At 35.6% G+C, this 12,497-nt stretch overlaps 1 protein-coding gene and 1 long non-coding RNA gene across 3 annotated transcripts; both read right to left on the bottom strand.

The window, feature by feature from the left end:
• Positions 1-2,876: 2,876 nt before the first annotated feature.
• Positions 2,877-11,650, bottom strand: LOC125246118. Its single transcript, XR_007179729.1, has 2 exons — positions 11,194-11,650; positions 2,877-3,012 (listed from the first exon to the last, which is right to left on the bottom strand). It is a non-coding gene; the product is annotated as an uncharacterized LOC125246118 (long non-coding RNA).
• LOC125246109 lies at positions 7,010-9,434 on the bottom strand. Of its 2 annotated transcripts, XM_048156969.1 has the most exons (4): positions 9,310-9,434; positions 8,612-8,692; positions 8,309-8,389; positions 7,010-7,595 (listed from the first exon to the last, which is right to left on the bottom strand). In XM_048156969.1, exons 1-4 carry the CDS (start codon positions 9,426-9,428, stop codon positions 7,223-7,225), a joined length of 654 nt encoding a protein of 217 aa, XP_048012926.1. In that variant the 5' UTR covers positions 9,429-9,434; the 3' UTR covers positions 7,010-7,222. The 2 variants fall into 2 exon arrangements, with proteins under 2 accessions (XP_048012926.1, XP_048012927.1); XM_048156970.1 differs by lacking the exon at positions 8,612-8,692.
• Positions 11,651-12,497: the final 847 nt, after the last annotated feature.

Genomic DNA, 12,497 nt, shown 5'->3' with positions numbered 1-12,497 from the left:
GGAATATGGAAATGGACTTAACATTGTTTTTAATTGATCATGAAAGATTGAATTTTACTGGAATTCCTGTTTTTTAATCAAAACTTGTTTAAAGTGTGGGGTCTATTTAAACATCAGTGGATGGAACCAGCAACTTCTCTTTATTGGTTGTTGGAAGAACCACTTATTTTTGGAGCTAGGTTTGATGTTTCTGGAGATTTTCCTGGTCTAATAGATTTATTATGTTGTAAAAAGATTTTTAAGTTAAAAAACATTATAACGGAATCAGGATATGATTTTCAGAGACCTGAACAAGTTGCTACCCTTTTAGGGATTCGATCAGTACGTTTTGTTAAGAAGGTTCTTAATAAATTGATTATGATTTTAACTGCCCAGGAGAAGATACTTTTAGAAGAGTTTGGTGCAGGAACCTTAATCCCTGACAGTAAAGATCTTTTCCCAGATATTGAAATTTCTCCTGCTATAGATGGGTCTTGTGTTAATAGCCCACTGTTAAAATTGGGAGTTAATGAGCATATCGACTTTTGCACAGTAAAAGGAAAAATGCTGTGTAAATGCATTGTGAAAGTTATTCATCAGCAAAATGTAAGTATTAAAACAGATACAGTATGGAGAGAAAAATTAGGGATTGATTCTGAAACTAAACCTGTTTGGAGAGCAATTTACAAACCACCATTAACAAAAAAACTTGGTGATTTACAATGGCGAATTTTACATGGAGAGCTATTGCTATTTTAAATCCCACTGTAAGTGACAAATGTCCCTTCTGCTTGGAACGAGAGACCATATTTCATTGTTTTATGGACTGCAATCGACTTAACCTTCTTTTTGATTTGTTAAACATTATTTTTGATTATTTTAATATTTGTTTTACAAAACAAGATTTTATTCTTGTTTTTTTTTATAGTCCAAAACTAAAGTCAAAATGTCATGTTATTAATTTTCTTGAAGGACAAGCAAAATATGCTGTTTATATTACTAGGAGAAATAAGATAGAAAAGAAGTCAGGACAAGATGTGGTATTAGTTTAAAAAATATGGTAAAATCAAGAATGCTTAATGATTTTAATTTTCATAAATTAATGAGTATGATAAATGTTTTTGAAATTCAGTGGTGTTGTAATGTTCTTTGTTCAGTTGTCGAGTTGATGTAAATGTTATTTATTTATTATTTTTATTTTCATTTTTTTATTTTTTGTAATTGTAAATTGTAATAAATTGATTGTAAAAATCAAATCTCTCTCTCTCTCTCTTTTTTGTAAATAACTAATGAACTAAAGTCACTATTGGCCAAATCTTCCTGAGGAAAAACATAATCTTAGTTCTTCACAGGTTATACAGATGATTTGGGTTATGTATATGTAGTAATGTACAGTAGAATGAGTAATAATTTCATGAATATTTAAATCTGAGGCATTTTGTAGCTGGTTTTAAATTTAGTAAAAAAAGTTTTAAGTTATTAGTGATGTAACACTCATTACATTATGTGCAGTAATTACATTTTGTTTTATTACATTATTATGAGTTGCTTGTGTGTTCATAATGCATTATGCTCACATATTTATTGAAATGTGTCATTTAAAAATAATCTTCTCACAGATCCATCTTAATGCTTCTTTACATGGATAATCATTCCATCCTGATGAAGAAGTCACAGCACAGTCTTCATCATTGCTATTATTAGGCTCTCCAGACCTCCAGATCCTGAAAGAACAGATCAGCATTAGATGTTCAGTGCTGCTTCCTGTGTGATATGATACTGACTGTGAGATATGATCATTTATTAGAGAATAATCAGTTTAATTCAGTGATTTCTCACCCAGAGGTCAGTGTGCTGCCATCAACCCATTTCCATCTGCCCTCCACATCACTGTCAGTCAGACCAATCCAGAAATTATCATAATTTTTGTTGACAAATTCCTAAGAATAAAAACACATAAATACATTTCATCATTTATGGTTAGAAGCTAAACACACTTTCACTCTTTCACTCACTTGTTCCTCTCTGTTGTTTATGATGATCAGATCTGCTCCTCTCTCTGTACAGTATCTTCTGCTCTCAATCCAGTTCTTCTCCTCAGAGCAAATGAAGTAAAGACTGGATTGATAGTAAATCCATCCATCTGTAAACCAGTTTAACTATTAACACTTTTTTCAGTCTTTTTAACTTCTCATTCATCTGTGAGTTTAGTGTTAGTGGGTGGTATCTATCTCTTTTGAGATCACTTAGTTTGTTCACATATACACACTTAACCGCAAGGGTTTGGAAGGCTCAAATGAACTAGGTGTGAAAACACCCTTAAAATAAGTCACGTGACCCGAACACATCACTTAACAAGTGTCAGTTATGAACACAGTCTCAATAGTATTCATAGGGATTGTACCTACACTCCAAATCTAGGAATTTCATAAATTTGTTATTACAATTATCCTAAAAAGAGGAAACATTTGTACATTCTTTACATTTTACATTGTAAATAGGTTTTATATTTAAATTTATGGTTCACTTTATTTTGTTGGTTCACTTTAGACATTGACTAACTATAATAACTTTTCAACTGCAGTCAGTGAACTCTCATTAGAGTGTCAGTAGACTGTTAGTTTAGGGTTAGGGTCTGAATTAGTAGAATAAACTGATATGTAGTTGTAAAGTTACTTGTAGTCAGTAGGATGTGTAAAGTGGACAATTGAAATAAAGAGTTACTGAATTTATTTTGTACTATAGACTCTTTCCATGCTGTGAATATGTGCACTAGAATTACACTTGACATTCAAACACCTATGAATACTGACCAGATTATATTCCTGCTCTGTAGAAACTACTAAAATGACAAAAGAAACTCACCCAGTTTACCAAGACTCATCTGAAGGTTTTAATTCTTGGATATTAACTGTCGTCTCTCTAGAGTGAACGTGACACACAGCACTATGACTGCAGTCAGCAGAAGAACACACAGCAGCACCAAACACACTGCAGCTGCTCTGGAGCTTCTGATCTTCACACAATCACTTTCTGAAAATGACAGACATCAAGATGAATGTTTTCTCAATTCCTTATTGTATGTTTGTGTTTTATAAAAAGGTTAGTTCCTGTCCTTGATTCTGATTGGTCAATAGGTGTGTTTTATTAACGATAAAACATGGCTATGATCGCTTCACCCAACAGTTCTGTGTATCACTACACAACACCCTTAGCAACCACTCTTAGCAACATAAACTGTATGTTCTCAATTGATATTGTTCATTGAAGTTTACTGTATTATGCAGAAGAGTGTTGTGAGAAAGAGATTGAGTGAGCGAGTTTATTACCTGCATTCAGATTTTCCTTCAGGTCAGTCCTATATTCATTATAAATAATCTGTTTAAATGTCTGATGTATTATCTTGTCCTTTTAACAGTTAAGGGGTTTTCCCGTGACTGACAGCGCTAGTCAAAGCATTTGTCAGTTGCGTCTTGTTCCGTGTTCACAACAATTCAGTCTTTTCAATGTAAAAGTCTGTGATGGAATTTTTTAATTAATCATAACTAACATTTTTTTTTGCTTTCAGGAATAACATTTATATGCTTTTGAAACCTAAATGTCCTCAAAACTTGGGCCTAAATCAGTGTGTGTCTGAATCATGTCCAAATATAAGAAAAGGGGGAAATGAAACTTAGGGACAGCTAGACAACTAAATCTAAATATAATTAAATACTCATGATATTGAGTAACCAACGAACTAGTAAATGCATGATTTGGGCAGATATTGCTTTGCTCTAGTAACAGAAGGGTTTGACATATGAAGAACCAATCATATTGTAGAATGCTTTGCCATGCTCCTATCCTATATAAACTGTTGTATTCTTCTTGCTGGTGGGATTCTCTGTGATTGATACGAGGTCCTCCGGCCGTGAATAAAGCATATTCTTAGGCATAGTCTGGAGTCTGTCTGGTTATTGCTGCGCAGCAAGTTAGGAAACACTAGTGTTTTTACTTTTTTTACTTTCACCCATCCAAGGTAAAGTAAAATAGGGATTGGTACTCACATCACCGTTGATCAGATGACCACTTCCCCACCTCTTTGAATTCAGGGCACCAGTCCAGGACCAATTCAGGCCCTGGTATAGGTGCAGAAGGTCCTTAACAATCTGAACACGCAGACGAAGGTACCTTGGAGTGAAGGTTTGCTCTCCTGAGCTTAACCTTGTTGCAAATATCCTTGCTGTCTCACTAGACGGAAACTCTGAACGTAGTGTTTGTCTCTTTCCTCACAGGCTGGAGGCTCAGAACATGGTCATATCTGTTTGCTGCCTCACAAGCTATAGACTCAGATCATGGGATTTGTTGTTGTCTGTTGATGAAACTCATAATGTTATGGTGTCTGTTACAGTCTCACCTTCACAGGCTAGACACTCAGAATGGTGAATCTGTTATGTCTCATCCCATGGGAGACTTAGAACAAGGAGTGTCTGTTCAAAGGGTACCTTTATCCCTTTCCGATGAGGAGGAGATTGCAATTTGGCGCTTCTCCATTCGAGTGGTGTGATTGGCTGCTGGCATCAGAGGGGACACACAGTGTGGCCCACCCTTCTTTCCCCTGTGAAACTCATTTGCACAAAGGCTCTAGATGGGTGAAGGGCAGAAACTGCATGTGGACCAATGAGAAGTCCTGTCCTTCCTGGTACAAGAGGTCTTCTTCTTGCCCTCTAATAGGTGTCTGGATTTTGTCCTGACAACTTTATCTGATGGCATTGGACAGTTTGTTTGAGTTATTCCACCAAGATCCAATCAAAATGTAGCAAACCTTTGTCCGCTGTTATAGACAGAGAGGGGCCCGGCCATAAACTGGGCCCTGGAATGTGCTGTTCCCTACACTAGAGACCTTATTCCCAAGTGATAGAGTTCAAAAGGGTCAAGATGTTACCAACTCAGTTGATGTCGATTAGGAGACATGCTAGAGTATAAATGATTAAAGCATCGATTAGGAGACGACCCAGGTAAACTTAAGTCAGGTGCGTAGGGGAAAATCTACCACACTACTGACAGACACACTCATAAAGACAGTCTTTGCCTCCATCTAATGGTGTAATAATTATTGCTTACGTATGTGTACCTGTATGGTTTCCCTTGGTTCAGTGTTTATATTGCCATAAACAAGCTTTTTTGTTCACCTGGTCATGGAAATGATGGAAGCTATATGTGTTTCTACTCTGTAGTCCTCTGCTATTTGAGACTCTACTTTTAGTAGTTGAGGCCAATATGTGGCAAAGTATGTAACAGTACAAGAGCATGTGACATCCTGTCTGTGAAAATTTATTTGCATAACAAAAAGCTCTTCCTAAAGGGCACTATTGTGATATTGTGGTTAGATGTAGCAGCCGGGTTCAAATTAGCACAGTACAGTTATACATGAGAGAAAAGTCACTTTACTTAATCCAGTGAAATCAAACTCGATGAGAAAATGTATCTTAATTGTGCTTGAACATTAATGAACCCCAGGTCACATGGTCATATTTTATGATACTTTCAATAGTGCTTTTGTGTTCTTTTAAGCTTTTTCCTCAAGTTTCTTTGTTTTGAAATCTTCAAAACATCTTCATTTGTTTGCCACAGAACGATTGTAAATAACAGCACTATGCCTGTAAAGTTAAGCCTGTGGTTTCTGTTTCTACACCAACAAAAAGACAGAGCAGCATTCTCATGAACATTATTATGAAGGCCTCAGGTGCGGTGTACATTTTAGGACATCCTCAGACATATTATGAATGAGTCATATTTCAAAAAGGCATCATGCCTCAGACTAAAATGCTTCAAGTCTCAGGAAAAACAACGTCAGTGTCAGGTCTTGTACAGTTAGGCATCAGACAAAAAAGGCATCAGATGAAACTGACTGACCGTCCTAACTGAAACACACTGGCTGAGTAAACGTTTTAACTCTCTGGAGTTGGATAACGCGACGGCGCATTTTGCAGGATTTTTTTTCACATTGCAGCAAAACAGACTTGAAATACTCCGTCATTTTTTGTCATAGAGACATAAGTAATATATCAATTGAAATTATAGAATGTCTTCTTTTATTTGTGTACACTCAGAGTAAAACAAAATGTTGTGCTTTTTGTAAAATAAAGAAAACTAACATGATGCGTGATCTCTCGTCTCCCTCTGAACGAAGTCCAATCTGATAGTTCTCAGAAAATGAACTGTACTGAATACTAATCACAAAAAAATTAGACTTGTGTCTAAAGAAACATTGAAATGTCAGGTTTTAAATTGTGTAAGTCAAATCAAAAATAAATATTCTCTGTTTATGTAATCTGTATGAAAAGAGACACATGCCAGAAGTCTATGATTCAGCTCATTATCTGCTAATGCGGCCATGCCCACGGAGCCAGCGCTATTCAGAGGCAAATTCAGTCAATACATACATACATCGTCTCAATCGTGTATTTATTGTCTTGAAAAATGTTTATCTGGATGTTAACCCTCTGGAGTCTGAGGCTGATTTTGGGCCCTGGAGAAGTTTTGACATGCTCTGACATTTGTGCTTTTATCAGTTGATTATAAACATATTAATGACAAAAGTGTCATTACACTGTATTCAGCACAAACTAGGCTACCATAATATGTGAGGAACATGTATGTACATGTTTGTGTTTTTAAAGGAATAATGTTTATGCGTGGTTATTGAAAAAAAAAAAAAAAAAAGTAACTGAAACAATACCTCAAAATGCATACTAAATGTTTTTTCACAAGACTTTTGAGAATTGTATATTTTAGTGTAGAGTTTTTGCTTCAAAATGATGGAAATGATCCTCCCTACTCTGACACATAAAACATTGTATTGATTTTAAATTTCTAAGACAGTTTTTGTTGAGGTAGGCCATATGCGAAGAGGTGTGACTCTTCATGAATAATGAAGTGATTTACACCTGGGGAGATTAAGACCCTGCCCCTAATGAGCCGCATAATGAGCCATTCAGTCAGGAATGTGACTGAGTCAACTAAGAAAATGCAAAGACAAGACATATCATTGTTTTTTTTCTTTTTTATTTAAAATAAAGTTAACAATATAATCCACATATAAACTAGGGTCAAAGGCACATTTTGTGTATACAGGCAAATAAAGGTAAGGTTTATAAAAAAAGCCCACTTTTACACCCTATACATAACCTGCTTGATCACATATAGATAATCTTTGCAGCCCAATGGTCAGTGAGAGGTGGTGAACAGAGAATCTGAACAGTCACACATCTGTGTGCCATTTTTGAAAACAGTTCCTTTTCAACTGAAGACACAAGTAAATGTCACATGCCTGGCATTTCTGGTGTGTCTTGCCTTTTACCAAGCTGTACTTTGCAAAGCATGCAGTTCCGACGACCAGCGGTGGCATTATTCCTTGCATTTTGAACATTTTGAAGAGACTCTTAGGAGTGTGTTCATCAGCAGGACGCAGCTGTGGTCCAGGTTCCCGTGCAGGTAGGAATCTCATAGTCTGTGGAACCATGTCAGTGTCATTATCTGTTTTCCATGACAGAGCTGAATGCCTGTTGCTTGTCTGAATGTTTTTCTTGGCCTTTTTTGCAAGGGATTTTGGAGCACTCTCATTAGGGCTATAGCTGGAGAAAAAAAAACAGTGAGATGGTTATTACACAAGGAGCTATACTATTTGCATCATCAATAACTAATACTAATATAATGTTTATTATTGTATATATTAACATTACCAAGCACTATACCAAGCCATACAGACACATATATACATACACTACCGTTCAAAAGTTTGGGATCACTAAGATTTTTAATGTTTTTAAAATACGTTTCGTCTGCTCACCAAGGCTACATTTATTTAATTAAAAATACAGTAAAAACAGGAATATTGTGAAATATTATTCCAATTTAAAATAACTGTGTACTATTTAAATATATTTCACAAAGTCATTTATTCTTGTGATGTCAAAGCTGAATATTCACCATCATTACTCCAGTCTTCAGTGTCACATGATCCTTCAGAAATCATTCTAATATGATGATTTGCAGCTCAAGAAACATTTCTGAACAATTGTAAACAATAAATGTCTCTTGAGTAGCAAATCCTCATATTAGAATGATTTCTGAAGGATCATGTGACACTGTAGACTAAATAGTACACAGTTATTTTAAATTGGAATAATATTTCACAATATTACTGTTTTTACTGTATTTTTAATTGAATAAATGTAGCCTTGGTGAGCAGACGAAACTTATTTTAAAAACATGAAAAATCATACCGATTTCAAACTATTGAACGGTAGTGTACATAGGCCTACCATATGGGTGAACATGTACTTACTCTTTCTCATTTCCGCCTGTGTTGCTGGGTGCCCTCTTAGTGGGAATTGCAGGTGAATGTGAGAGTGATGGATCCACATTCCTAAAAAAAACAAATTGTAAAAAAAAAAAAAACCTGTTATTATTAGCATATAAGATACTACTCTCATACCATTACCTATGCATAACGGACAGGAAAGTAACAGGTATACAAGCATGCTGTATATGTCTGTCAACTGGCCATTACCGGACAAAGTGTGCGAATGTGTAAACGTTACAGTCTGCTATATCAGTTTGCACATATAGTGGGTAAACGTGTACTTACTCTTTCTCATTATCGCCTGTGTTGCTGCGTGCCCTCTTAGTGAGAATTGCAGGTGAATGCGAGAGTGATGGATCCACATTTCTAAAACAAAACAAAAAAAACTGTTATTATTAGCATATAAGATACTACTCTCATACCATTAGCTATGCATAACTGACAGGAAATTAACAGGTATACAAGCATGCTGTATATGTCTGTCAATTGGCCATTACCGGACAAAGTGTGCGAATGTGTAAACGTTACAGTCTGCTATATCAGTTAGCACATTTAGTGAATAGCAACACGTTCGCGCATTTCACAACCAAGCATATTTTAGCACATTCAGTCTATCATAATATGCTATTCAACTGCATGCAGTTAATCGATCTAACGCGTGTATCCAACGTATCTATGCATATTAATAACAAGTCGAATATCAACAGAAAAGCATTCTATTTATAAGCATTTTTATGAGATAAAGTTATATAGATAGATGTAAATATAAGGCAAATATATATGTACGCTTATATAAAAAAACACGTCAAATAATTTAAGTAACGTTATATCAACAGAAAAGCATTCTATTTATAAGCATTTTTATGAGATAAAGTTATATAGAGTTATATAGATAGGCCTAGATGTAAATATAAGGCAAATATATATGTACGCTTATATAGAAAAAACACGTCAAATAATTTAAGTAAAACTAAATCACTTACTCATCAGAAACTGTATCTTCAGCTGGATCAAGTCGCTCTTCAAAATACAGACGTTCATCGTCAGAGTCGTGTTCTTCTTCCGAGGAAAAAGTGAACTCTTCCTCACTGTCCAGGACCATCTGAAGAGCCTGTTCATCTGAGTAGCGTGCCATCTTCCAAACGCGCAGGAAAGCGAATGAATCTGATGAAACTTGATGCTTTTTAAGACGCTGTTAGGGGCGTTTACAGTTTGCATAGATCGCCTCAGCACATTATATTATGAATAGAGCGCTCTGCGCGTGGGCGGGCACACATTAAAGATAATTAGGTAAGACAGGAGAAACAGTACCTCTCTTTACTTTTATACTGATTACATAAAGGGAGAATATTTTTTTTAGAATTTATTTGTTTCGTTTAAAAGTAGACACTTAAAGCTTTGCAAAGACATATCTCTCATGTCCATGTAGCATGTATAAGCCGTCTATTTTAGTTACTTTTAGTGACGTTTTAGAATGATGTTTGCAGAGACGGAGATGGCAGGACAGCACACCCTGTATATTTTATTTATTTTTAAAAAGCACAAAGTTTATTTTGATTGTGAGTGTACACAAAAAAAGAAGACATTCTATAGTTTCATTTGATATATTACTTATGTCTCTATGATAAAAAATGACGGAGTATTTTAAGTCTGTTTTGCTGCAATGTGAAAAAAAAACTGCAAAACGCGCCGGCGCGTTTTTAGACCTCAGAGTGTTAAAGCCATGGTTAGTGACCTCTAGAAGACATGCCGTTAGTTCCTGGTTCCTGTTCTTCTTTAGATTAATTTGTAGACTAAAGGTGCACAGAGCGCCCTCCGGCTGCAAGTATGAATTGAAAACGCAGTATCCAGCGCTCACAGTGATGACAATAAATATTGAATAAATATTACTCCTCTGTATAGAAAATTGACATAAACATATGAGAATCCATCAATATTTCTCCAAATGTGCATGCTTTTAAGCTAAAAGCCTATATGAAATGCCATAGAGGTAACATAACTGTTCAGACACTTTGCATCACAGAAATACATTATATTTTAAAGTATAGAATAGAATACCATTATTTTAAATTGTAATAATATTTCACAGTATTGCTGTTTTTTCTGTATGTTTGATATACCATGATGAGCTTGAGACATGATCTCATCAAAAGAGCTCATTATTTATGCAGGTCATTACAACTCATTATGTGATTCTTTTGTCTTCTCAGGTGTAAATGACCCATTATTCATGATGATTCACGCCTCCACGCATACTGTGTTTCTTGACAAAAAGTGTCTTAGGAAATTTAAATCTCTCTATTGTTTTATATGAAGGAGTAGGCAGAATAATTTTTACATCATTCTGAAGCAAAAACTCTAGTCTACAACCTCCAATACCCAGAAGTCTTGTGAACACATATATAATATTATTTTTTTGGCCTTATTTGAGTGACTTAAGTTTTTTGTTTTTTCAATAACCACGCATAAACGTTATTCCTTCAAAAATACAAACATGTACATACATGTTCCTCACATATTATGGTAGACTAGTTCGTGCTGAATACAGTGTAATGACACTTTTTCCATTAATATGTTTATGAACAACTGAAAAAAGCACAAATGTCAGGGCATGTCAAAACTTCTCCAGGCCCCAAATCAGCCTCAGACTCCAGAGGGATAATTTTTTTTTCTCTCTCTCTCCTAAATCATATACAGATGGTTAGTTATTAAATCCTACAACAGCATCAGAAGAACACAAAGCTGAACCAAACACACTGTAGCTTCTTCTGATCTTCACACAATCACTTCTGAACAGCACAGGTCTGACATTAGATGACTGAACGTGCAGACTCTGATGATTTGATCAAAGTAATGAATGTGATTACCTGTACGCTGAAGTGGTTGGTGTGTGTTTGTCTCTGTCCTGAAGTCATGATCTCTCACATGTTCTGCACTCTCATAGATTTCCACTATCATCTCCATTCTCTCTGTGTTAATTCTCTTAGACTCAGTCCTGATCACATCTTCATAAATACCATCAGACATTTCTGCTCTTTAACCGTCAAACATTAAATGATCTTGTTCGTTGTAGATGTAGTCAGCACTCGTCTTCTTTTTAAAGCTAGTGACAGACTTCAATGTGTGAAAAAAATGTGTGAAAACAAAAACGTGTGACATCAGACCTTAGAGTTGACATGAAACAGAAGAAAGTCTTTTCTTCCTTTTTGTGATGTATATTCGAGTAAAACTCGCCTATTGCTGTAATGTCATGTGATTGACAGGTTGTGCCGCTCTCGCTCTAGTAAACACGTCATCAGAGAAGAGAAGAGAAGTCATTGCAAGAGGGAGGGGAAGTTATTTTAATTAAAGATTATGAGGGCACATGAATTTTAAATGTGATGTGCATTGATAAATCATTCATAAATACTGTAATATTCCATAAAAAATAAGAATTGCTGATTTTAATTTCATAGTGACTTATTCATTGTTGTGGAAAAGTTCTTTATTCCTTCAGTGGTAAGAATGTAATGAAACAAACACTCAGGAAATGTCTTTGTTGATTTTATTCTTGCAAGAAGGTTGTTTAAAGAAGATTTCTACACAGTTCTAGAGAGAAGAACACCCTCACCCAGAGCGACTGTCTTATATACGCCTCTTATTGTTCCTTGTTACCCCAAACCAATCATAACATGTTACCATATTAGGATCATAAAAACTGAAAAAAAGAGAGGGGTCTAAAACTTAGCAGATGCCCTATTGAAGTCCAAGCTGTCTAGACAAACACATTTGCACCATTGCCTCACTCCCTTTGTTAGTTTCAGAAGCATTTCTTAAAAGAGAACAGCATTAGCAGTAATTTTCCACTGAACAAGCTGTTTTAAATGATACACAAGACAGTGAGAAAGAAAGTATCAATGCATCCATTTAGGGCTGCACGATTAATCGCATGAGATTGTCACGCGTGTCTCGTCAGTAAAGCCGGTTCTGTGATTAGTGGTAAATGTCCATCACCTGCTTTCAAATGGAGCGGCACTTAATATACAGAGACGTAGTTCGCGGACAAGCTACGCAATATCGCGTTCATAATCGCAGATGAATCGCCTCCGATTATGAACGCGATATTGCGTAGCTTGTCCGCGAACTGAAAACATGTCATGACATGTCACCCATTGAGCATGTTTGGGATGCT

Source organism: Megalobrama amblycephala, linkage group LG14 (genome assembly GCF_018812025.1).
Source record: "Megalobrama amblycephala isolate DHTTF-2021 linkage group LG14, ASM1881202v1, whole genome shotgun sequence".
Taxonomy (NCBI): Eukaryota; Metazoa; Chordata; class Actinopteri; order Cypriniformes; family Xenocyprididae; genus Megalobrama; species Megalobrama amblycephala.
The sequence above is the reverse complement of the archived record's forward strand: the minus strand, read 5'-3'. Positions and strand labels throughout refer to the sequence as shown.

Bases quoted from the DNA above. Each gene is read 5' to 3' on its own strand.
- LOC125246109 (XM_048156969.1), bottom strand. From the start codon at position 9,428: ATGGTCCTGGACAGTGAGGAAGAGTTCACTTTTTCCTCGGAAGAAGAA. The intron at 8,693-9,309 runs GTAAGTGATTTA...GTTTTGTTTTAG, and splicing joins GAAGATACAGTTTCTGATGA to AAATGTGGATCCATCACTCT. The intron at 7,596-8,308 runs GTAAGTACATGT...TTTTTTCTCCAG, and splicing joins ACAGGCGGAAATGAGAAAGA to CTATAGCCCTAATGAGAGTG.